Below are 23,209 nucleotides of genomic sequence, written 5' to 3'. Positions count from 1 at the left end.
CAGGCAGTGCTGGACTTGATGACCTCAAAGCTCTCTTCCAACCAAAATGAGTGGTCAGGCATTGGAAGAGGCTACTTAGGGAGGTGGTGGAGTCTCCATCCCTGCAGATCTTCAAACAAGGCACACAGAGACATGCTTTAGTGGCCATGGTGGTGTTGAACTAGATAATCTTAGAGGTCTTTACCAACCAAAACAATTCTATGACCTTACTCTTCCAGGAAGAGTACAGAAACCTCCACTGAGAAGTACCTTCAAGAAAACCCCTTAAGGCCAGGAGTGCCAGGGCTGCTTAAATCCCCAGAGGCCAAACAGTAATTAGTAACATCACAGCTCTAATGGAACATCTTTATTGCAGTTAGCCACTTTTCCCCACAGCAAAGTCACTTCTCAAAGTCCTTTATGGGACACAAGGACTCCTTCAGCCAACCAAGCAAAGCTCACTCACCCTCTCCTCCACCTACAGCTCCACAAAAGCCTCTTGACTTTAGAATTCAGGTTAATTCTAGGTCGAATTACCTAATTGACCCTTTCTCATTAATGAAAACAAAGGAAACTGCAGCCTGGAGGGGTTAAGCAGCTACTCAGCACCAAGGCTTCCACTCAAACAAGGGGAAAGAAACCAGGAAGTTTCAGCATGGAGTTGAACATTCCTCCAGGTGAAAGCCAAAACTTCAGTGCTTGTCCTCAATCCTTGCCTGCCCTCAGCTCTCCCTTTTCCTTGCACTCAATTCCCTTTTTGCCTGTACTCCTTATAATTTTCAGTCACCACTTACCTACCCTCAACTCTTCTCATAATTTTATTCACCACCTCTTCAACTCCCTTTTTCCCCTGAATGAAGACTTCATTGCTAAGTCCTGACAGTAAAATTCCAAGGCTAGGACTTTTTGAAGTGGTAACACTGAAATTACAGAACCTGAGTTGCCTCTGAAGCATTTGCTTGGACCAAAAGAAAAGAGAATTTTTACCTCACATTTTTCTATAAGAAAAGAGAAAGTTAAACCAACTTCCCAACTTCCAACATGGCAACAAAGTTGGGCAACTTCGGAGGCTGCATAACCCAAAGCTCCATCCAGGCTCATTTCACAGTGATTTGAATCCTGCAATGAAGCTTTCAGGCCTCGTTGTGCAGTCAGAAAGGATCATTTTCAGCTCTCAAGCTACTGAAGTCCTTTTGACCACAGGAGGATGCAGCATGTAGAACTCATGGGTCCAAACAAACAGCCAGAAGGTCCTTCATCAGGATCTCTGTTATTTACCCATGGTGTGGAGGGGGAATTGAAGCCAAGTGCTGTAAAAAAAGTGCAGTGCATGCTTCTGGTGTAGTTGGCAATACTGGAAACAAAGTTTTTGTGGCTCAGGAACTTCCACCATGCTACTTCAACACGCTTCTGTGTGCCATTGTTGATAAATAGGATGAGTAATTATCTGGTAGCTGCAAACAAAGCAGAAGATTGAACAATCATGCACCATAACAGGGCTCTGCTCTTCAACTCATTTTGCATTCTTGGACAGCAAACAAAAAGCCCCAAATCCACATTCTGCTGTGCAGAGGGAACAGAGTCAATGCCTAGAAGCTGGGGGATTCCCAGCAGCAGGAGGCATCATGTTTGATCAAACTACACTCAAAAAGCAAGAGAACTCAGTTGCAGCTCCTAGGGACACAGCAACAGACTTCACTGGGGCCAGACTCTTGTCAGTGGTGCCCAGGGACAGGACAAAGGGCAATGGGCACAAGCTAGGAGTTGGGAGGTTCCATCTGAAGAGGAGGAGAAACTCGTTTGGTGTGAGGGTGCTGGAGGCCTGGAGCAGGCTGCCCAGAGAGGTTGTGGTGTCTCCTTGTCTGGAGAGCTTCCAAACCCACCTGGCCACTGTCACCCTGGGGAAGCCACTGTAGGTGCCCTACTTCAGCAGATCACCACAGAGTGATCTTCCAGAGGTCACTTCCAAAGCCCCACCACACTGGGATTCTGGGATTCAGTCCAACATGCTGCTGTGTGCCATTGCTGATTAAAAAAGATGAACAACTCTCTGGTAGGTGCAAAAAACCCAACCCCATCAAATGAAACAACCATGCATCATAAGCAGCTTGCTCCTCAGCTGATTTGGCTCAGCAGCCTTCAAGGCAGATTCACCTTCCTCATAAGGTTTTGGAATTCCCACTGCTGAAAGCCATTTCTGAGCCCAAGCAAACATTCAGCAGTTTAAGCAGAGGTTGTGATGCTGTCTGAAGCAAGGAACCAAGTAAAACCAACATCTCATGGCTCTATTAAGTTACTAACCACCCCCCCCAAAACACACACACACACTCACTCACCCACCCCTAACTTTGTTACCAATACCTGAGCTCCTAGTTTGGAGAGGTATTTATTCCTGTAACTAAAGTCATCAGCTTTTGGCTGTAATTTAGCTAAATCATCTTCATTTTGACGTCTGAGCCTCTCTTGCTCTTCTGCTCTGGAAAAGAAAATGAGTTTAAGATAGATGTGCCCCAAGGTGTGCAAACTCAAACAACTTCACCTGGTGCCCTTGGGGTTATCTTTTTAACAACTAAGAAGATGCTGCTTGAGGTTGAGAAGGGAGCCTGTGGGCATCAGGGGAGGGAGGGGAGCCTGTGAGCATCAGGAGAGGGAGGGGAGCCTCTGGGCATCAGATTAAGAGAGATTTGTATGAAAGGAAGAAAAATGAGGCTGTTTTCTGCAGTTTCCTTTTATTTAGGTGGGGTAGGAAGAGAAACCTCACAGATTACAATGTGCTCAGTCAGCTCTTGTTACAGGTTTGTTTTGGTTTTTCACCATCCCTTTATTTTCACTCCTTCAAAGGAGAAAGGTTACAATAGCAACAAAAAAAAAAGACTCAAAAATGCAAATAAAAAAAGACTGCTCAGCAGCCTCAGGGTTAAGTCTCTTGCAAGAGCGGCAATACTTGACCAGAGCATCTGTGGCTCTTGCTCTGAAGACAGACCCAAACAAAGCTCTCAATCACAGAATGGTTTAGTTTGAAAGGGACCTCAAAGCTCATCCAGTTCCAACCCCCTGCCATAGGCAGGGACACCTCACACTGGATCAGGATGCTCAGAGCCACATCCAGCCTGGCTTAAAACACCTCCAGGGATGAGGCTTCCACCACCTCCCTGGGCAACCTGTGCCAGTGTCTCAGCACCCTCATGCTGCAGAACTTCTTCCTAATGTCTAATCTCAATCTCCCCTCTAGCTTGGATCCATTCCCCCTGGTCCTATCACTACCTGACACCCTAAAAAGTCCTTCCCCAGCTTTCTTTTAGCCCACTTCAGATACTGGAAGGCCACAATAAGGTCTCCTGGAAACCTTCTCTTCTCCAGACGGCAGGGGCTTTTTCTTCACATGCTGCTGTGCATCAATCAGCCCAAAGTGCTAGGGACAGCACTGCCCCAGTTCTCAGAGCTGTGTTGCAGGTTCCAAGCCTGGAGGCCAGTTTAGAAGAGTCCTTCAGCAACCTGAATTAGTAGGAGGTGTCCCTGTCCATGGAAGAGGGTTGGAACTGGATGATCTTGAAGATCTCTTCCAACCCAAACTGTTCTGTGATTCTAGACCCCACTGTGTGTAAATGAGATGATTTAGCAGTAGTTAAAATCAGATTACAACAGCATCAGACTGAACTTGTCACTCCCCCTAGGGTGTTAGCTTCTTTTCCCAAGGGCTAGAGCACAGAGTGACCAAACTCCCACCACACACTCTCATTCTTCAAGCTGCTCCTGCTGCTGATCAAGTGCTGCCCCACTTCTGGATGATATTTTCCTATTCAAATTTCTTTTCTGAAAAACACATTGCAGTGAAAAAAATTAATGAGTAAAATGACTGAAGACAGCATTCTGTGACCCCCCACAGCACACAGCAACAGGGCAAGGAGCAACAGGCACAAACTGGCAGCCAGGAGGTTCCATCTGAAGAAGAGGAGAAAGTTGTTTAGTGTGAGGGTGCTGGAGGCCTGGAGCAGGCTGCCCAGAGAGGTTGTGGAGTCTCCTTGCCCGGAGAGATTCCAAACCCACTGGGCATTGTACTGCTGGGCAAGCTGCTGTGGGTGCCCTGCTTTAGAATGATCTGGGCTGGAAGGGACCTCAAAACCCCCTCTGCAGCCAGCAGAGACATCCTCCACTAGATCAGGTTGCCCACAGCCCTGTCCAGCCTTACCTTGAGCGTTTCCAGGGGTGGGACTTCGACCACCTCTCTGGGCAATCTGTTGCAGTGTTCCAGCAGCCTCATGGTGCAGAACTTGTTCCTAACATCCAATCTGCTCTGCTCCAGTTTGAAGCCATTTCCTTCATCCTGTCCCTGCAGGCCTTTGCAAACAGTCCCTCTGCAGCCTTCTTCTAACCCCTTCAGGCACTGACAGGCTGCTATGAGGTCTCCCTGGAGTCTTCTTCAGGCTGCACACCCCCAGCTCCCTCAGCCTGTCCTTGTAGCAGAGCTGCTCCAAGCCCCTGATCACTTTCATCCTCTGGACCTGCTCCATCAGGTCCATGTCCTTCTTGTGTTGAAAGCTCCAGAGCTGGACACAGCACTCCAGGTGAGGTCTCAGAGCAAAGTGGCAGAATCCCCTCTCTGGACCTGCTGGCAACGCTGGTTTGGATGCAGCCTGGGCTGTGATTTGCCTCTGTGCTGCAAGCTCACACTGCCTGCTCATGTCCAGCTTCTCCTCCACCAGCAGCCCCAAGTCCTTTTCCTCCTCCCCCAGCCTGTATTGACAGTGAGGATTGGTCCTGCCCAGGTGCAGAACTCTGCAGTGGTTGGACTGGATGATCTCCAGAGGTCCCTTCCAATCCCTACCGTGCTGAGACTCTGAGACTGACACTTCACCAATGTTTTGTCAAGGCCACAGAAGACAATTTAAATTGTTCTGAAGAGCATCACTGTCCTTATTTTCCAGAGAGAAGAAAGGAGGACACCCAAGCCTCCCACAGGATGAAGTTAGCTTAGTCAGATAAACTGCCCAAAGTTGCTTACCATGTTTCTGCCTTTCACCCAGCTCAAATGCTCCATTCCCTTCAGAAGAAAGTTAGTTCCACTACACTGAAATATCCCTGCCCCCATTCCTAATAATGGAAGCTTTTCACTGTAATCAACATTTGGGGATACTCAGAGTGAAGATCAGGAAGAAATTCTTGACAGTGAGGGTGGGGAGACACAGACACAGGTTGCCCAGAGAGATTGTGAATGTTCTCTCCCTGGAGGTGTTCAAGGCCAGGCTGGATGAGGCCCTGAGCAACCTGGGCTGGTGAGAGGTGTCCCTGCCCATGGCAGGGGGTGGAAATGGACGAGCTTTGAGGTCACTTCAAGCCAAACCATTGTATGATTTTTGACACAGATTTGACCACAAACCAAGCTTCAATTGGTGCTACAGTTTAGAATGAAGCCACAGTCTGCAGAGACAAACTGAACTGAGACTTCAGGTTGGTCTCTTCTCCCAAGGAACGAAGAACAGGACAAGAGGAAATGGCCTCAAGTTGTTCCTCATGTCCAACACAGGGACAAGTTCTTCCCCAAAAGAGCTGTTAAGCCCTGGATCAAGCTGCCCAGGGCAGTGGTGGAGTCCCCATCCCTGGAGGCTCAAAAGAGGTGGAGATGTGGTGCTGAGGGCTGTGACGGGTTCATGGCTGGACTCAACCATGTTTGCCAACCAAACCGGTTCTGTGATTCTAAGAGGAGCAAGGTCAAAGTGAGGGGGGCAGGACTGGAGTGTAGCCTCTTCTGAAAGGAGATGCAGCTTTCAAGGACACAGAATTCAGTCCATGCAGCACCTGACATCACAGCCAGCAAACCTTTGCTGCAAGTACCCAGGCTGGCACTTGCCAGAGAAATGCACAAAATGCACATCTGAAGCACAGTTCAGTTCCACTCGCTTGGAAGCCAAGAGAAATAAGGAAAAACAGGATGGAAGAGTGCCAGGAGAAGACACCTGGTTAACTGCTGCTTCATCTCATTGTTCACTCACAGGAGGCAGCAAAAGGAAATCCTACCACTGACTGGGAAGAAGGAAAATAAAAGCCAACCCCAAGTGCAGCCCTACAAGAGACTGACTGCAGGCAGGCATCTACTTGATCCCATCAGCTTCACAAGGACACCACTCTCTGGTTTGCTTTGTACTTACTCAGTTGCAGCTACCTGTTGCATTTTTTCCCTTTTCTTTGCAGACCAGTTGAGCTCACCACCTGCAACAGAAGGAACAGGCACTGTGAACCTCAACAGTGGCTCTTTTATGGTTTGATTGCTTTGGCATAGCTCACTGCAGAAGTTCTCAGAGCAGCTGACAACTGAAGGTTGCATGGGTTGAAGCTTAAGAAAAGGCAGATGGAGACTGGAGGTTAGGAAGAAAATCTTTAGAGGGAGGGTGGGGAGGCTCTGGAACAGGTTGCCCAGGCAGGCTGTGGATGTCCCCTCTCTGGAGGTGAAGGCCAGGTTGGATGAGGCCTTGAGCAACCTGTTCTAGTGGGAGGTGTCCCTGCCTGTGGCAGGGGTTTGGAACTGGATGAGCTTGAAGGTCCCTGCAAACCCAAACTATTCTCTGAATCTTAAGGCTGGGAATTCACAGAATCCAGTTTGCTGAAGAGGGTGAGAAGCTTAATAGCATTCAGCTTACACCACCTCCACCCTCCCTCTGGGGCTGGACTGTGTGAAGTGGGATGAAAGGGGAAAAAGATACCACAGAAGGGCCAGAGCTACACACAGCTCATTCTGCTGAACTTGGGTATTTCCTGGGTGCATAAATGGGTTGGGTTGGAAGAAATCTTCAAGACCATCAAATCCCAACCCCCTGCCATGGGCAGGGACACCTCCCTCTAGAGCCCAGGTTGCTCAAGGCCTCATCCAACCTGGTCTTGCATACTTAGTGAAGTAGAAAGTCAGGTTAAAAAGGAGGAGCAAAGGTGCCCATAATCACCTGAGCAAGGAAAATCAGGATCCAAAGTAAGCTCTCAAGCCTGATGCACTTTCCTGGTCAAGAGCTGCTTCTGGTACCATAAGCTACCTTCATAACCACTCCCAATCCATTCAGTTTCAACAGTGACGATTAAAAGCTGTGAAGAGGAGCTGAAAACCCTTACCTGTGAGGTGATTCACAAAGTACAGCATGACCACAGCTGTGAGTGACACTGGGGAAAGGGAAAAAAGAAGAAGCAACAATTTTAGCTGAGAGTAAATTTACAGGGACAGGGGAACAGCCTGAGCACAGCCAACAGCTAAACTCCTTCACAGAGGTCATTCCTGAGGGGAGGTTTGGGCCTGAAGCAAGTCTTCATTGCTCTGCAAGGTTCCACTCTGAACTGCAAAAGGCTACTTTAGTTTTAGTTCTCATTCCTCCAGGGATGGGCACTCCAGCACTGCCCTGAGCAGCCTGTCCCAGGCCTTGACAACCCTTTTGGGGCAGAATTTGTTCCTCATGTCCAAGCTAAACCTCCCCTGGAACAACTTGAGGCTGTGCCCTCTCAGCCTGTCGCTCATTCCTTGTAATGAAAGAGAAGGAACCAGCCCCTACCTGGCTCCAGCCTCCTCTCAGGGAGCTGCAGAGAGACAGAAGGTCCTCCCTCAGACTCCTCCAGGCTGAACACCCCCAGCTCCCTCAGCTGCTCTTTACCAACCCTGCTCTCCAGACCCTTCATCAGCTTTCTTGCCCACTCCAGCCCCTCCACGTCCTTCTTGGAGTGAGAGGCACAAATTGAACCCAGGATTCAAGGTGTGGCCTTGCCTCTGCCCAGCACATGGGGATCATCCCTGCCCCACTCCTGCTGGCCACACTGTGGCTGAACCAGGCCAGGCTACTGGGGGGCTGGGCACATTCTGGGTCATCTCTACTTGCTCCTGACCAACCCTCCCAAGGCCTTTCCCACCAGGCAGTTTGCAGCCACTCTGCCCCAAGCCTGGAGTTTTCATGAAGCTGTTGTCACTCAAGTGCAGGACCCAGCCCTTGGCCTTATTAAACCTCAGCCCATCACTCCAGCCTGTGCAGATCCCTCTGGACCTCCTCCCTACCCTCAAGGAGCTCAACACTGCCACCCAGCTTGGTGTCATCTGCAGACTCACTGAGGGTGCCTCAATCCCCTCACTGATGAAGGTATTGAAGAGAACTGGCTCCAGTGCTGAGCCCTCAGGAACACCACTGGTGAGCAGCCACCAACTGCAGTTAACTCCATCCACCACCACCACCACTCTTTGGGCCCAGCCATCCAGGCAGTTCTTCACCCAGCAAAGCATCCACCCTCTAGATGTAACTTTACCAAGCCTGGGTGACTTTGAGTATTGCCCCAGCTCAAGCCTCTACCTGTAAGCAAGCAATTACTACCAGCTGGCAGGAAACAGGGAGGAAAAGAAAAGCCCAAGAAAGCTTCCTGAGCAGCCAGAAGCCATCTTTAGTGGTTTGCATACTTACAGCAAACACAGGCACTGAAGAAGACTTCAAGGAACAGGTATCCCTTGGTGTCCAGGATCATCCCAGCTGCTATGGCAATGATGGCCAGGCCAAGGTTCTGGATGGACTGCATGCTGCCAGAGACACCAGAGGTGACCAGGAGAGAAAAGGGGTTGCAAAGCAAACAGCAGCAGCAGTGGCACTCAGCAACCACTGAAGTGGACTTCTCCCTGGTTCTCCTGACCTACCACTGAGTGCTGACTCTATCATACTGCACAAGTTTCTGTGCATCTGACACAAGCAGGTGTTTGACCATACACACTCATCCTGGAACTGCACCAGGCCTCCTGATCAGCCTGGAGCAAGCATTCACCTGGCACAATCACGGAGTCAGGCTGGAGAGACCTTTAAGGTCATGGAGTGCACTGCCAGCTCACCACTGAACCCTGGCCCTCAGCACCACAGCTACACAGCTTTGAAACCCCTCCAGGGATAGAACTTCACCACTAACCTGGCCAGCCTGGGCCAGGCCTTGACAACTCTTTAGAGGAAGAAATCATTATTCATGTCCAGGCTAAACTTCCCCTGGAGCAACCTGAGACCATTTCCTCTCCTCCTGTTGCTTGTTCCTTGGGAGAAGAGACCAATACTCAGCTGGCTCCAGCCTCCTTTCAGAGAGTTGCAGAGAGAAATGAGGTCTCAGCCTCCTCCAGGCTGAACACCCTCAGCTCCCTCAGCTGCTCCTTCCCAGCCCTGTTCTCCAGCCCCTTCCCCAGCTTTGTTGCCCTTCTCTGACCTGCTCCAGCCCCTCAGTGTTCTTCCTGGAATGAGGAGCCCAAACTGAAAGCAGGATTCAAGCTGTGGCCTCACCAGTGCCCAGCACATGGGGACCATCCCCGCCCCACTCCTGCTGCCCACAGTTGCTGAACTAGGCCAGGCTGCTGGTGGCCTTCTTGGCTACCTGAGCACACCTTGGCTCATCTCCACTTGCTGCTGACTGACCCTCCCAAGGCCATTCCCACCAGGCAGTTCCCAGCCACTGTGCCCCAAGCCTGGAGCTGTCATGAGGCTGTTGTGCCCCAAGTGCAGGATGCAGCACTTGGCCTTGTTGCACCTTGCCCCATCAATCTAAGTTGGAAGTGCTTCAGCAGCTCAGTGGTACCACACGTGGACACTGCAGAGCAGCACAGACAAATCTCAGTACTCACAAGCCATAAGCAGTTCCCAGCTGGTGTTCTGGAACAACAAAGGCCACCATGGGCCACAGGGCACAGGCAAGCAAGGAGTAAGCCACTCCTAGCAAACACTAGAAGTAAGAACAAGGAAAGAGATGTTAGGTGAGGTTTATTAGGGCTTCACAGCCAAGATACTGAACATGCTGAGTCTCCCTTTATCCAAAAGAGTAAAAAGAGAGTTCCACTCTTATCACTCTGGCTAAATTCTCACATTTAGGAGAGAGAACTTCTCCAGGAGCAACCCACAAACTGAACCCTACCTAATCAGTAAAGAGCTCAGAGGCAGCAGCACAAGGGACCTCTGCAGATCATCCAGTCCAACCCCCTCCCACAGCAGCTTGCCCAGCATCACAATACACAGGGTGGGTTGGAAGCTCTCCAGATAAGGAGACTCCTTCTCTGGAGCCTTTCTATCCCTGTCCTGATGTGTTCCTATCTGACCTGTGCTAGATTTTGTGATCCTGCTCTAGCAGGGGAGTTGGACTGGAAGGTCTCCAGAGGTCCCTTCCAACCCCTAACATCCTGAGATCTGTGATTTTGTCATCTTCAAGCTGTCAGTCTCAGAGAATTCATTACCATTGCTATCCAGGGGTTCCAGAAAGTGAAGGCCAACATCATATGAGAAGCAAGTGTGGTGACAACAGCACACAAAACCCAGATGATATTCTTGCCAAGTTTATCCACCAGCAATCCAAAGACTGGGGACATGGGTGCTGAGATGATGTAGACAATGCTGCAAAAGAACCAAACCAAAGAACTGAACAGCAGCCAGCCAGGGTCAGCTCGAGATGCTACACAAGACAAGGGTCACCACATTGTGAGCACTGCCACCCTTCTTACTGTGAGACCATAAGAACACCAAACACTCCCCAGGTTCCAGAAACTGAAATTCCCAAAAGGTCTGAGGACATGAGAACAAGGGCTTGGAGTGACTGGACAAGGGGCAATGGCTTTGAGCTGGAAGAGGGTGGATTGAGACCAAAGTTTAGGAAGAAATTGTTGACAGTGAGGGTGGGGAGACACTGGCAGAGTTTTCCCAGGGAGGGCTGTGGATGTTCCATCCTTGGAGGGTGTTCAAGGCCAGCCTGGATGAGGCCTTAAGCAACCTGGGCTCTAGAGGGAGGTGTCCCTGCCCATGGCAGGGGGTTGGGATTTGATGATCTTGAAGATTTCTTCCAACCCATTTATGCACCCAGGAAATACCCAAGTTCAGCAGAATGAGCTGTGTGTAGCTCTAGCCCTTCTGTGCTATCTTTTTCCCCTTTCATCCCACTTCACACAGTCCAGCCCCAGGGGGAGGGTGGAGGTGGTGTAAGCTGAATGTCATTAAGCTTCTCACCCTCTTCAGCAAACTGAATTCTGTGAATTCCCAGCCTTAAGGTCCACAGATTCATAGAACAGTTTGGGTTTGCAGGGACCTTCAAGCTCACCCAGTTCCAACCCCCTGCCATGGGCAGGGACACCTCCCACTAGAACAGGTTGCTCAAGGCCTCATCCAACCTGGCCTTCACCTCCAGGGAGGGGACATCCACAGCCTGCCTGGGCAACCTGTGCCAGTGTCTCACCACCCTCCCTCTAAAGAACTTCTTCCTAATCTCTGGTCTCCATCTACCCTTTCTCAAGCTTCAACCCATTCAATCTTCAAGCAATGTCAGTGGGTTCTGCTGGCCTGGTTTTATGCCACATCACAAATTCCTCTGCTAAGTAGGAGAATTTTGTTCATTGAACTGCTTCTATCACTTAGAAAAAAAATCAAATAGCAAAATAATACCCTGCCAGGAGAGCTTTGAGTTTCTGATTCCTCAGTAGGAATACCTACAACAGGCATCCACACCTCCCACTCTGTCCTTAGGCCATGTGAAATTTGGCTTCTGGAATTCAAGCCACAGCAGATCCCAAAACCTCCCCCCCCACATAGAGCCCAAAGACAGAATCTCCCCCTAGGAGGGGAGTCAAGCACAACATACCTGTTAATTGCACTTGCTTCTTGAGGTGAGAAATTGAATTTCTCAATAAAGAAAACCCTAAAGGAGGAAAAAAAACAAAAGATTTGGAGCACTGCAGAAGAAAAACCTGATCCAGACAAAGACAGGAGGAGGATGTGAGCATAAGGACTCCACAGGAAGCTTTTAAATGTAGCTTGGACATAAACAGCCCATCACAGGTCTTCATTTAGGAGGTGTTTAGGAGCTTCTTAGCAGATCTATGCTCTAAGGATTGCTTAAAAATCACACTTTGGGATAAACATCCAAAGTATGGAACCAACCTGTAACCCAACCAGCAGACATTAGCACTGAGCACACTGTAAGAGACCAAAGGGACAACTTTTAGAAGCAAAGCAGAGGTGCCTGCATCACTGACTTGAGGCTCTCTCCAAGTCACCTCAGTGGTTTTCACCTCACTCAGCACAGAACCTGCACTGAGCTCAAGAGATCTGTTTCTAATTCCAAGTACATTCAGCCAGCAGGCACAGGTGCAGCTGGAGCAGGTTGCTCACAGCTCCAAACAACCTCACCTGCAATGGTGACAGGGACAGGGCTTCTGGCACCTCTCTGGGCAACCTGGGACAGGCTCTTACCACCCTCAGTGTCAAACATTTGTCCCCTCTCTCCAGCCTGAGTCTCCCTCCTTCAGTTCAAACCATCCCCCCTTGTCCTGTCCCAACAGCCCCAGCTCAAAAGTCTGTCCCCAGCTTTCTGCTCAGCTCCTTTAAGCACTGCAAGGCCACCAGAAGGTCTCCCTGGAGCCTTCTCTTCTCCAGGCTGACCAAGCCAAACTCCCTCAGCCTGGCCTGGCAGCAGAGCCCTTCCAGCCTTGCCAGCATTGCTGTGGCCTCTTCTGGCCCTGCTCCAACAGGTCCCTGTCTGCTGTGCTGAGGACTCCAGAGCTGGAGACAATCGTCAGGTTGAGGTCTCACTAAAAGTGAGCAGAGGGAGACAATCATCTCCCCACATACCAGAGGAGACATGGCAAAGCACAGCACAGACCTGCTGGCACAGCAGGGGACCTGTAACTGTCTGAGGGTCTTCGAATTAGCTTGCACTGATTAGCTTACCCTTGCAAGCAGATAGTTACAACCATTGTTGTCCCCTGCACTGGGCACTGGGGAGGCCACAGCTTGAATCCGGCCTTCAGTTTGGGCTCCTCACTCCAAGAAGAACACTGAGGGGCTTGGGCAGGTCCAGAGAAGGGCAGCAAAGCTGGGGAAGGGTCTGGAGAACAGGGCTGGGGAGGAGCAGCTGAGGGAGCTGGGGGTGTTCAGCCGGGAGGAGAGGAGGCTGAGGGGAGACCTCAATGCGCTCTACAGCTCCCTGAAGGGAGGTTGGAGCCAGGTCAGGGTTGGTCTCTTCTCCCTAGTAACAACTGACAGGATGAGAAGAAATGGCCTCAAATCATGCCAGGGCCATAGATTTGGTGGCCATGGTGGTGCTGGGTTGAGGGTTGGACTGGGTGATCGTGGAAGGTCTCTTCCAACCACAACAATTCCATGTTAATCCCAGCCAAGCTCAAGGGGAAGAGCCACAGAAGTGACAGCCACTTACTTTCCAAGTCCAATGAAAGGAAAGACTGCAGCATAGTAACAGACACAGATGACAAATATAAGCCACAGGGACAGAGAGAAGTCCTTCACATCAGTGAGCTTAATCACTTCACCTGGAGTGGAGCAAGAGACAAAACTGGTTTGAGTCAAGAGAAGCACAGCTGAAATTCATCCACACTGAACAAACAGCCAGGTGATCCCAAGTCTCCACCAAAGCACCACTTCCAGCCACTATCTTCTTTGAACTTTACACAAGGAGAGTTGCTTAAGAACATCCAAACCCTAAATCAACACTGCCAAAGCCAACAACAAATTGTCTCACTCCCATGTGAAGCTGAAGTCTCCTAAAAGAGAGGAGTGCTTTTAAGCTCTTTAAGTGCTGTGCAGCAGGATTAAATACAACCCACTGTGTGCCAGGAGATGTTTAACCAGCTGGCAAAAAGCAGGTCTGAAGCCTTCCTCTTGTAAGCTCTTGGATCTTTGATTTATTCATTTGTGTTTAATTGGTCTAAATATTCCCTCCCCCCAAAAAACTGGAAGCACCAGAAGCTGAGGGAGAAAAGCTGCCTGATTTTACACACCTATTAAAGGAGATAAAATACCAATTCCAGCCAAAAAAGTACCAGTGGCAGTGGCACAGATCAAACTGGTGTGAACTGGGAGGCTCTCCAGAAGCTTTATACAGCAAGCAGATGGTGACCTGCCTGTATAGTGGTGTTTAAAAGTGTCAAAGCTTCCTACTGATATAAAAATGAACTAAGAAATGATGATCAAAGCTCTGACTGTGGAAAAGATGTTAAGCACCAGCCACCCAATTCCCTCCAGTGCAAAGCCTGCCCAGGGGAACTGGGTCTGTTCCAGAACAAAGCCTAAGGCACCCAGCACCCCCACGCCACTCACCTGTTTTGCCTTGCTCTTTACAAAGCAGCTTCTCTGCTCTCCTGTCCAGGTAAGCCAGGACTAATGCACAGCAGAGTGAGAAGAGACATGTGACACTCCCTGCAAGAAGCCAAGGTGACACAGAATTGTCAGGGCTGGGAAGGGACCTCAAACATCATCTAGTCCCACACCCCCTGCCGTGGACAGGGACACCTCACACTAGAGCAGGTTGCTCAGAACCACATCTAGCCTGGCCTTAAACACCTCCAGGGATAAGGCTTCCACCACCTCCCTGGGCAACCTCAACCACTGTCTCACCACCCTCATGCTGAAGAACTTCCTAATGTCTAATCTCAATCTCCCCTTCTCTAGCTTGGATCCATTCCCCCAGTCCTATCACGACCTGATAGCCTAAACACTCCCTCCCTGGCTTTCCTGTCGCCCCCTTCAGATATTGGAGAGCCATAATAAGGCCTCCTGGGAGACATCCTGAGCTGGTGACTACAGCAGCGGCTTGGCTTTAAAGCACAGCTGGTACAGCCTAACTTGGCATATCTACCACAAACTAAGTTTCACACCACCTTATCTAATGCCTGAGATTCCACAGGTGTGCAGCCTCAAGGTGTGAATGCTGATGCCTGCCACCAGAGACCAGAACTGCAGCACAAACATTTGTTCTACGTAAAGTGTTAGCACTACTCCCACTCAGTTCCTTATCAGTAGTTCCTAAGAAGAGCTACAAAGCCTGGGCCTTGTTAGCAACACCAGGGCCTCAATAACCATACCTCTAAAGGACCCAAAGATGGCTGAAATGTCACCTTTAAATATCAAACAGCCACACACAAGCTTGGACAAGAAACCCCTCAGGGAATCTGCCAAGCCTGTCCTTTATTCAAGGAACAACAAAGATTTCACAGGACCACAGGATGTCAGGGGTTGGAAGGGACCTCTGGAGAGCTTCCAGTCCAACCTCTCTGCCAGAGCAGGACCAAAGAATCTAGCACAGGTTACACAGGGACACATCCAGATAGGGCTGGAATGGCTCCAGAGAAGAATACTCCACAACCTCTGGACAGACTGTGACCCTTACAGTCAAGAAGTTCTTCCTCATGTTGAGGTGGAACTTCCTCTGCTGCAGTTTCCATCCAGTGCCCCTTGTCCTATGCCAGGGCACAAGTGAGCAGAGGCTGTCCCTGTCACTGTCCCTTCCTTCCTTCCTGACCCACTCAGATATTGATAGATATTGCTCAGATCCCCTCTCAGCCTTCTCCTCTGCAGACTAAGCAGCCCCAGGGCTCTCAGCCTCTCCTCATCAGGCAGTGCTGCAGTCCCTTCAGTGTCCTTGTAGCCCTCCATGGGACTCTCTCCAGCTGTCCCTCTTGAACTGGGAGGCCAGAACTGGATGCAATATTCCAGGTGAGGTCTCACCAGGGCAAAAGGGGAGCAGAACATCCCTCCATCTGGTGCCCACACTCTTCTTAATGCCCTCCAGAACCTCATTGTCCTTTTTGCCCACCAGGGCACGTTGCTGTCCCAAGCAGAATTTGCAGTCCAGCATCACTTCCAGCTCCTTCTCCACAGGGCAGCAGATCCAGCAGATCACCTCCCAGCCTGTACTGATGCAGTTTCATCTCCATAAAGTACACACTTGAATTTGGCAGCCACAAAAAACAGAATGGTTTGGGTTGGCAATGGACCTTGGGTTGGAAGGGACTTTAAAGACCATCTTGTTCCAACCTCCCTGCCATCAGCAGGGACATCTTCAACTACCCTGAGTTGCTCAAGGCCTCATCCAACCTGGCTTTCAACACTGCCAGGGAGGAGACATCCACAACTCCCTGGGCAGCCTGTGCCAGTGTCTCATCACCCTTATGAGGCAGAATTTCTTCCTAATGTCCAATCTCAATCCACCTTCTTCCAATCTGAAGCCATCACTCCTTGTCCTGTCACCCCATTCCTTGATCAAAAGTCCCTCTCCAGCTCTCCTGCAGCTCACTGGAAGGCTGCACTATGGTCTCCCCTCATCAGCTGCAGTAATCACACACCCTGCCCAAGAACATCAGCAGGATGTGAATTTCTCCTCCTCCTCTCAAATATCCTCATCCTACCTTCCCATCAGTAAGAAATGATTAACACTTCAGCAGACTCCTCAGGTTCAGAAGCCTACAGCAGCAAGTGGTATCAGTCCAGTTACTGACCTATCATGAGAGTCAGCCCAAGAGTAGTAGGACCGGTATAGCCCACAAGGTCTTGAACTCTGGAGTATATCCAGGTCATGGTGTTCATGTTGACTGTGCTCCCCTAGGCAGAAGAGAAGCATGTGAGGAATCATTTCACAACTGGGTGAACTGAAAAGCAGTGTGAGGCAGACTGCTGGTTGAAGTGTTTGTAAGAGGCAGGGAAGATGCTACCCAGGGAACGCGAACCACCAGCGGCACCGATAAAACTGGTCCCTGCTGCTTTGGTCAGCACGTGGAAGAAACAAACCACTGCAACAAGAAAACACCAACAAGAACTGAAATCTCCTACACAGAATGGCTCAGGTTGGAAGGGACATCAGAGCTCATCTGCTCCAACCTCCCCTCTGTGCCCAGGGACACTTCTCAACTAGTCTCAGTTGCGCTCAAGGTCTCATCCAGCCAAGGTCTCTTCAACACCCCCAGACAGGAGACATCCACAGCCTCCCTGTACAGCCTGTTCCAGAGTCTCACCACCCTCACACTGCAGAACTTCTTCCTCAGCTCCAGTCTAACCCTGCTCTCCTTCAGCTTCAAACTATTTCCCCTTGGCCTGTCTCAGACACCCTCAGCAAAAGTCCCTCTGCAGCCTTCCTGCAGTATCCCTTCAGGCACTGGCAGGCAGCTCTAAGGTCCCCCTGCAGTCTTCTCTTCTCCAAGCTGCACATACCCATTTTCCTCAACCTGTCCTCACAGCAGTGGTGCTCCAGGTCTTGGCTCATCAGCCAAGTCTAGCTGAGAAGTGTCTCTGCCTATGGCAGGGAGGCTGGAATCACAGAATTAACTGGGTTGGAAAAGACCTCCAGGATCATCGAGTCCAACCTATCACCTACCACCTTCTAATTTACTAAACCCTGGCACTAAGTGCCTCATCCAGCTTCCTTTTAAACACCTCCAGGGATGGTGACTCCACCACCTCCCTGGGCAGCCCATTCCAATGCCAATCACTCTTTCCACGAAGAATAGATTAGAGTTATCTCTGAGGTCTCTTCAACCTAAGCTATTCTATGACATTTCACAGCCATTTTTAACCAAGAGTCCCAAAGGAGCATTAGAAATGCTGCTTCCCACCTGTCTCACTGCCAAGACAAGCCAAACACCTTCACACTGATGAGTGAAAGCTACAAGAGCTTTACAAACACTTTTCCAATGAGTTTTACTTACAATCCTGGCCATGCTCAGCTGTAATCCAAACACTAGATTTAGCTCCTTGCCTTTAAACCAGCTGACTGCATAAGTGTTTTGTGCCACTGCCAAGGACTCTCCACCTATTCTGCAAAGAAAAACATGACACAAAGAAATATAAATAGGTTAATTACACCAGGAGAAGCCAGGAATTATATCAAATACACCAGGAAGCAGCCCAGGAGTTGCTGGCAATACCAAGATGAGAGCATTTCAGAGAAATTCATCTGCCTGTTGGTGGACCTAGTGCATATATAACAGGGAATGTATGTTTTAAAGACAATTTAGTAGAGAATTGCAGTGTCCTAATAATAATTAGGAGTACAAAGTGTCCTAAGTAGGTCTAGGAACGATTGTAATGTGCCCAGAGAAAGGCCACAAGGATGCTCAGAGGGCTGGAGCTCTTCTAATATGGAGACAGGCTGAGAGAGTTGGGGTTGTTCAGTCTGGAGAAGAGAAGGCTCCCAGGAGACCTTGTTGTGGCCTTCCACTGTCTGAAGTGGGCTGCAAGAAAGCTGGGGAGGGACTTTTCAGGGTGTGAGGTAGTGATAGGACTGGGGGGAAAGGATCCAAACCAGAGGAGGGGAGATTGAGACTAGACATTAGGAAAAAGTTCTTCAGCATGAGGCTGATGAGAGACTGGCACAGGTTGCCCAGGGAGGTGGTGGAAGCTTCACCTTGGTGTTTATGGTCAGGCTGTATGTGGCTCTGAGCAACCTGATCTAGTGTGAGATGTCCCTGCCCATGGCAGTGGGGGCTTGGAAATGGATGACCCTTATAGCCCCTTTCAGCTTTGGGTCATTTACAGACATTAAAACATGGGCAGCAGCTTCTCACTTCTCTTCTAAAAAGCTGAGGGGCAGACCCAAACAGAAAACAAAAGCAGGCATCTCCCCTGGAACCAGGTAGATTAGGAAGAAACATCAGCTAGATACAAGGAAGAAATGCTTTCCAGCGAGGGTGGGGAGACACTGGAACAGGGAGGCTGTGGATGTCGCCTCCCTGGCGGTGTTTGAGGCCAGGCTGGATGAGGCCTCAAGCAAGCTGGGCTGGTGGGAGGTGTCCCTGCCCATGGCAGGGGGTTGGAACTGGATGAGCTTTAAGGTCCCTCCCAACCTAAATGATTCTATGAATGCCTTTGCAGTCAGGCTGATTTTCTACCATTTTTATGCTGGAGCACACTCAGAATTTGCTATTTCAGCTGCCATCTGCTCTCGTTTCTTGCCACCCTCGTCTGTGTGCTGGTGCCAAGAGTTCTTTTGACTCAGGAAGTGAGAACTGGGAGGAAATGAGGAAGTAGTGCAGTTTCATTACATTATTATTTGGACAGTTCCATCATTTCTGAGTTGAGCAAGAGCTGCAGAGTGCTGTGGGTTTTTCTGTTTGCTAACTAAATTGGACTGAGAACGTGACTGCCTCAGCTTAGGAGGGCTCAAACTCCAACAATTTTATCTCAGAGTGCAAACGTGGCAGCAGGTTTCTAGGACACAGAAAGCCCTTCTTGACTTACCCAAATATGAATCTACCTGCATCCATCAGCCAGAAAGCATTAAGCAGTGCTCCCAAAGCAAAAATCACCTGCCAGAGAAACATGCAAGGCAAATATATGATATTGAAAATGTGGAATGAACCAGAACCATCTCCAAACTGAATCAGAAGTACTTCTCCCATCCCAGACCTGCAGAAATACTTCACACCTGCTTCCTACTCAGAGCATTCTGCCTTATCCATCACCCTTTGGGCTACACAACACTCAGGTCACCCTGAATCTGCACTCATCAAACACCTCTAGAGGCTCAAGTCATGCTTCACCTTTATCATCAGCCCCTACCCAAACACACCTACATCAAACAGATGAAAGACTCTGGTTCCTTTGCATATGTCAGAATTCCCAGCATGGTGGCAGCTAGAAGAGGCCTCTGCAGATCATCCAGTCCAACTCCCCTGATAATGCAGGGCACCCACAGCAGCTTGCACAGCAGCACAGTGCTCAGGGCAGGTTGGAAGCTCTCTAGACAAGGAGACTCCATAACCTCTCCGGGCAGCCTGCTCCAGGCCTCCAGCACCCTCACAACAAACAACTCTCTCCTCCTGCACATGTGGAAACTCCCAGATGCCACTTTATGCCCAGTGCCCCTTGTGCTGTCCCTGGGCACCACTGACAAGAGCCTGGCCCCAGTCTATTGCCCCCCACAGCTCCTTTAGCTCTTGCTGAGCACTGCTCAGATGCCCTCTGGGGCTGCCCTTCTGCAGACTCTCAGCCTTTGCTCCTCCCAAAGCTTCTCCAGCCCCCTCAGCAGCTTTGCAGCCTTTGCTAGACTCTCTTCAGCAGTTCCTTGTCCTTCTTGAACTGTGGAGCCCAGAACTAGACCCAGTACTCCAGAGGTAGCCTCCCTAGATCAGAGCAGGGCAAAGCTCCTCTGCTCCCACTTGCCTCATCTGTTCCAAACTACCCCAATCCAACTCTCATTTCTCCCACTTGAGTTCCCTTCCCCTGCCCACTCCCACCTGAAACAATCACTGCAATGTGAGAAGCCATCTGAGCTTCTCTCCCCACCTCAAGCAGAGAAGCCTCAGACACATCAACCTTCACCCTCTCACTTGCACTTACCTGGCCAACACAAACAAAGATGCTAAATATTATTGTGCCCAGCCTGCAAGACAAATAAAATCATTTAAGGCAGAGACAAAATCTGTTCTAAGAGACTGTTTTAGAGGCACAGCAAGGAAACAAGGGGAGACTAAGACTCAATAAAAGAGCTCTGAAGTAAATACTACAGCTTGAAAACTTCCTTATTAAAAGGTAGTAAAGGCAGCCAACTCTGAGATCATTTTATTGAGGCTCTACAGGGAAAAAAGCTCATTCATTCAACTGGAAATTCCTAGACCATGTTAAAAAACAAAAGTAATGAAAAAGCTCCTTCTAATGGGAAGAAACTTTCTGTTACACAGCCTACGCTTCAGATGCACTTTAAGTCTGTCTTGAGGGACATTAACAGAACATTAAGTCCACCACAGGTTGGAAAGGAGTGATACCAACATTACACCTAAGTCTGTCTTGAGGGACACTAACAGAACATTAAGTCCATCATGGGTTGGAGAGCAGTGACACCAACATCACACCTAAGTCTGTCTTGAGGGACACCAACAGAAGTGCATCACAGGTTGGAGAGCAGTGACACCAACATTACACCTAAGTCTGTCTTGAGGGACACTAACAAAACAGTAAGTCCACCACAGGTTGGAAAAGAGTGACACCAACACCACACCTACCGTATCCCAAAGACTCTGTCTATCAGAAAGCCTCCAAAGAAGCAAAGAACCACATTAGGCCAGGAATACCAGGCATAGAGTGCCATGAACTGGGCTGTGTTCATCTTCATATCCTGTGCAACAAGAAGGATGGATTAAGAAGAGTAACTGGTTCTCAGGTAATTAGAGTGACCTCTTTAACATAAGGATGCTTTGTGACCTGAAAACTGCCCGCACCTCCCTAACCTCTGCTCTGGTGAGGCCTCACCTGCAGTGCTGTGGCCAGTTCTGGGGCCCCCAAACAGAAGAACACGGACCTGCTGGAGCAGGTCCAGAGGAAGCCACAAAGAGGATCAGAGGGCTGGAGAACCTCTGCCACGAAGGCAGGCTGAAAGAATCGGAGCTGTTCAGCCTGGAGAAGGCTGCAGGGTGACCTTTTAACTACATTCCAGTATCTGAAGGGGCTCTAAGGGCAGGCTGAGGAGGGACTGTTCAAAAGGGCCTGCGGGGATTGGACGAGAAGCAGTGGTTTGGAGCAGGGCAGATTTAGGTTGGACATCAGGAAACGTGGTGAAATAACAGGACAGGCTGCCCACAGATGTGGTTGAGGCCCCGTCCCTGGAGACATTAAAGATCAAACTCGCTGTGCCCCTGGGCAGCCTTCTCTAGCTGGAGGCGTCCCTGCTGCCCGCAGGGGAATTGGCCGCAGTGCCCTCTTAAGCTCCCTTCCAAACCACCGCACTCTGTGAATCTCCCTAGGTGCGCTCCCACCGCAGGACCAGGGAGCAGCTACTCACCCGCTGCACCTGCGTCTGGAGGGCTGCAGGGTTGTCGTAGCAGAAGTAGCTGCCTGCAAGGAGAAAGGGAAGCCTCAGAGCTCTGCCCGCGGCGCCCGCCAGAGCCCAGAGCCCAGCGCGCCGCCGGCGCCTACCGAAGCCCAGGAAGCACATGAGGGTGAGGACGAGAAGGCGGTGCGGCAGGCGGCGCGGGTGGCAGGCGGCGGGCAGGGCGCGGCGGGGCCGCGGGTCGCTGCCGCCCGGGGGGTCGCTGCCGCCCGGGGGGTCGCTGCCGCCCGGGGGGTCGCTGCCGCCCGGGGGGTCGCTGCCGCCCGGGGGGTCCCCGGCGCCGAGCAGCGCGCGCCGCTCCTCCGCCATCGCCGGCCCGTCACGTGAGCTGCGCCACGTGAGCTGCGCGCGCGTCACGTGGCGCCGGGCTCGGGCTCCGCCCCGCGGGCAGCCCCGCGCCGGGGAAAGGCCTTTCGGGAGCGACCTCCGCGCCCGGTACAGCGCCCGGCCCCGCGCCCGGTACAGCGCCCGGTACAGCGCCCGGTACAGCGCCCGGCCCCGCGCCCGGTACAGCGCCCGGTACAGCGCCCGGCACCGCGCCCGGCCCTGGCCAGCGCTGCCGCTCGCCGCCGGAACGCGGCTCTAAAACCAGCCCCGGCGTGCGGATCCGCCGCTGCCCTGGGCAGCCTGGGCCAGGGCTTCACAATTCAGTTAGCCTGAGCCTCCTCGGGGGCGATCTAAGGGCGTCCAGTTCTGCCCTGTCACCTAAAGTCATACAATCAGTCAGGGTTGGAAGGGACCACAAGGACCGTCTAGTTCCAACCCCCTGCCACGGGCCGGGACACCTCACACTACATCAGGCTCTCCAGAGCCTCATCCAGCCCGGACTAAAATGCCTCCAGGAATGAGGCTTCCACCACCTCCCTGGGCAGCCTGTTCCAGGGTCTCGCCACCCTCATGGTGAAGAGCTTCTTCCTAACATCCAGTTAGGAATCTGAACTTCACCCATTTCTAGGGTAAATTCCCGGTTAGGAATCTGGAATCTACTCACTTCTAGCTTTGTTCTGTTCCCCCCCAGTCCTATCGCTGGCTGACATCTAAAGAATCCCTCCCCAGCTTTCTTGTAGACCCATTAAGATACTGAAAGGCCACAATATGGTCGCCCTGGAGCCTTCTCCAGACTGCACAGCCCCAACTCCCTCAGTTGCTCCTCATAGCAGAGCAGCTCCAGCCCTATGAGCATCCTCTTGGCCCTTCTCTGGACACCTTCCAGCACATCCATAGCCCCTCTTGTAATAGCAGCTCCAGAACTGGATGCAGTTGTTCACTCGGGAGAAGAGAACAACTCCCACTTGGCTTCAGCCTCCTTATAGGGTGCTGCAGAGAGACAGGTATCCCCTCAGCCTCCTTCTCTCCAGGCTGAACATCCCCAGCTCCCTCAGCTGCTCCTTCCCAGCCCTGTTCTCCAGACCCTTCATCTGCTTCGCTGAACATCTCTGGACATGCTCCAACCCCTCAATGTCTTTTTTGCAGTTAGGATCCCTAAGCTGAACCCAGGAATCAAGGTGTGTGGCAGGACACAATTCCTGCCCTGTTCCTGCTGGCCACACTGCTGCTGATCCAAGCCAGGGTGCTGGTAGCCTTGGCCACCTGTTCATACACTGGCTCATCTTCAGCTGGTTGTCGAGCAACACCCTCAGCTCCTTTTCCTCCAGAC

General features: G+C 50.9%; 1 protein-coding gene across 3 annotated transcripts; it reads right to left on the bottom strand.

Annotated features, from left to right (window-relative positions):
- Positions 1-331: 331 nt before the first annotated feature.
- MFSD1 (major facilitator superfamily domain containing 1) lies at positions 332-21,733 on the bottom strand. 3 transcript variants are annotated; one of them, XM_064152932.1, is made up of 17 exons: positions 21,639-21,733; positions 21,505-21,557; positions 20,729-20,841; positions 20,067-20,109; positions 18,966-19,033; positions 17,435-17,543; positions 16,232-16,334; positions 14,055-14,153; positions 13,156-13,267; positions 11,581-11,637; positions 10,190-10,346; positions 9,587-9,684; positions 8,400-8,512; positions 7,078-7,125; positions 6,126-6,186; positions 2,341-2,455; positions 332-1,433 (listed from the first exon to the last, which is right to left on the bottom strand). In XM_064152932.1, the coding sequence occupies exons 1-17, from the start codon at positions 21,655-21,657 to the stop codon at positions 1,374-1,376; spliced, it is 1,428 nt and encodes a 475-aa protein (XP_064009002.1). In that variant the 5' UTR covers positions 21,658-21,733; the 3' UTR covers positions 332-1,373. The 3 variants fall into 3 exon arrangements, with proteins under 3 accessions (XP_064009002.1, XP_064009003.1, XP_064009004.1); XM_064152933.1 differs by lacking the exons at positions 332-1,433; positions 2,341-2,455 and adding an exon at positions 2,692-3,792; XM_064152934.1 differs by lacking the exons at positions 332-1,433; positions 2,341-2,455 and having other exon boundaries at positions 6,122-6,186.
- Positions 21,734-23,209: the final 1,476 nt, after the last annotated feature.

Source organism: Pogoniulus pusillus, chromosome 13 (genome assembly GCF_015220805.1).
Source record: "Pogoniulus pusillus isolate bPogPus1 chromosome 13, bPogPus1.pri, whole genome shotgun sequence".
In the NCBI taxonomy this organism is placed as follows: domain Eukaryota; kingdom Metazoa; phylum Chordata; class Aves; order Piciformes; family Lybiidae; genus Pogoniulus; species Pogoniulus pusillus.
The sequence above is the reverse complement of the archived record's forward strand: the minus strand, read 5'-3'. Positions and strand labels throughout refer to the sequence as shown.

What these genes read in the sequence shown, in the direction of transcription:
- MFSD1 (XM_064152932.1), bottom strand. An exon ending in AGCTGAGCATGGCCAGGATT is followed by an intron (nt 16,335 to 17,434) that starts GTAAGTAAAACT and finishes TCTTCTGCCTAG; the next exon opens with GGGAGCACAGTCAACATGAA. An exon ending in GAAGCAAGTGCAATTAACAG is followed by an intron (nt 10,347 to 11,580) that starts GTATGTTGTGCT and finishes GTTCTTTTGCAG; the next exon opens with CATTGTCTACATCATCTCAG.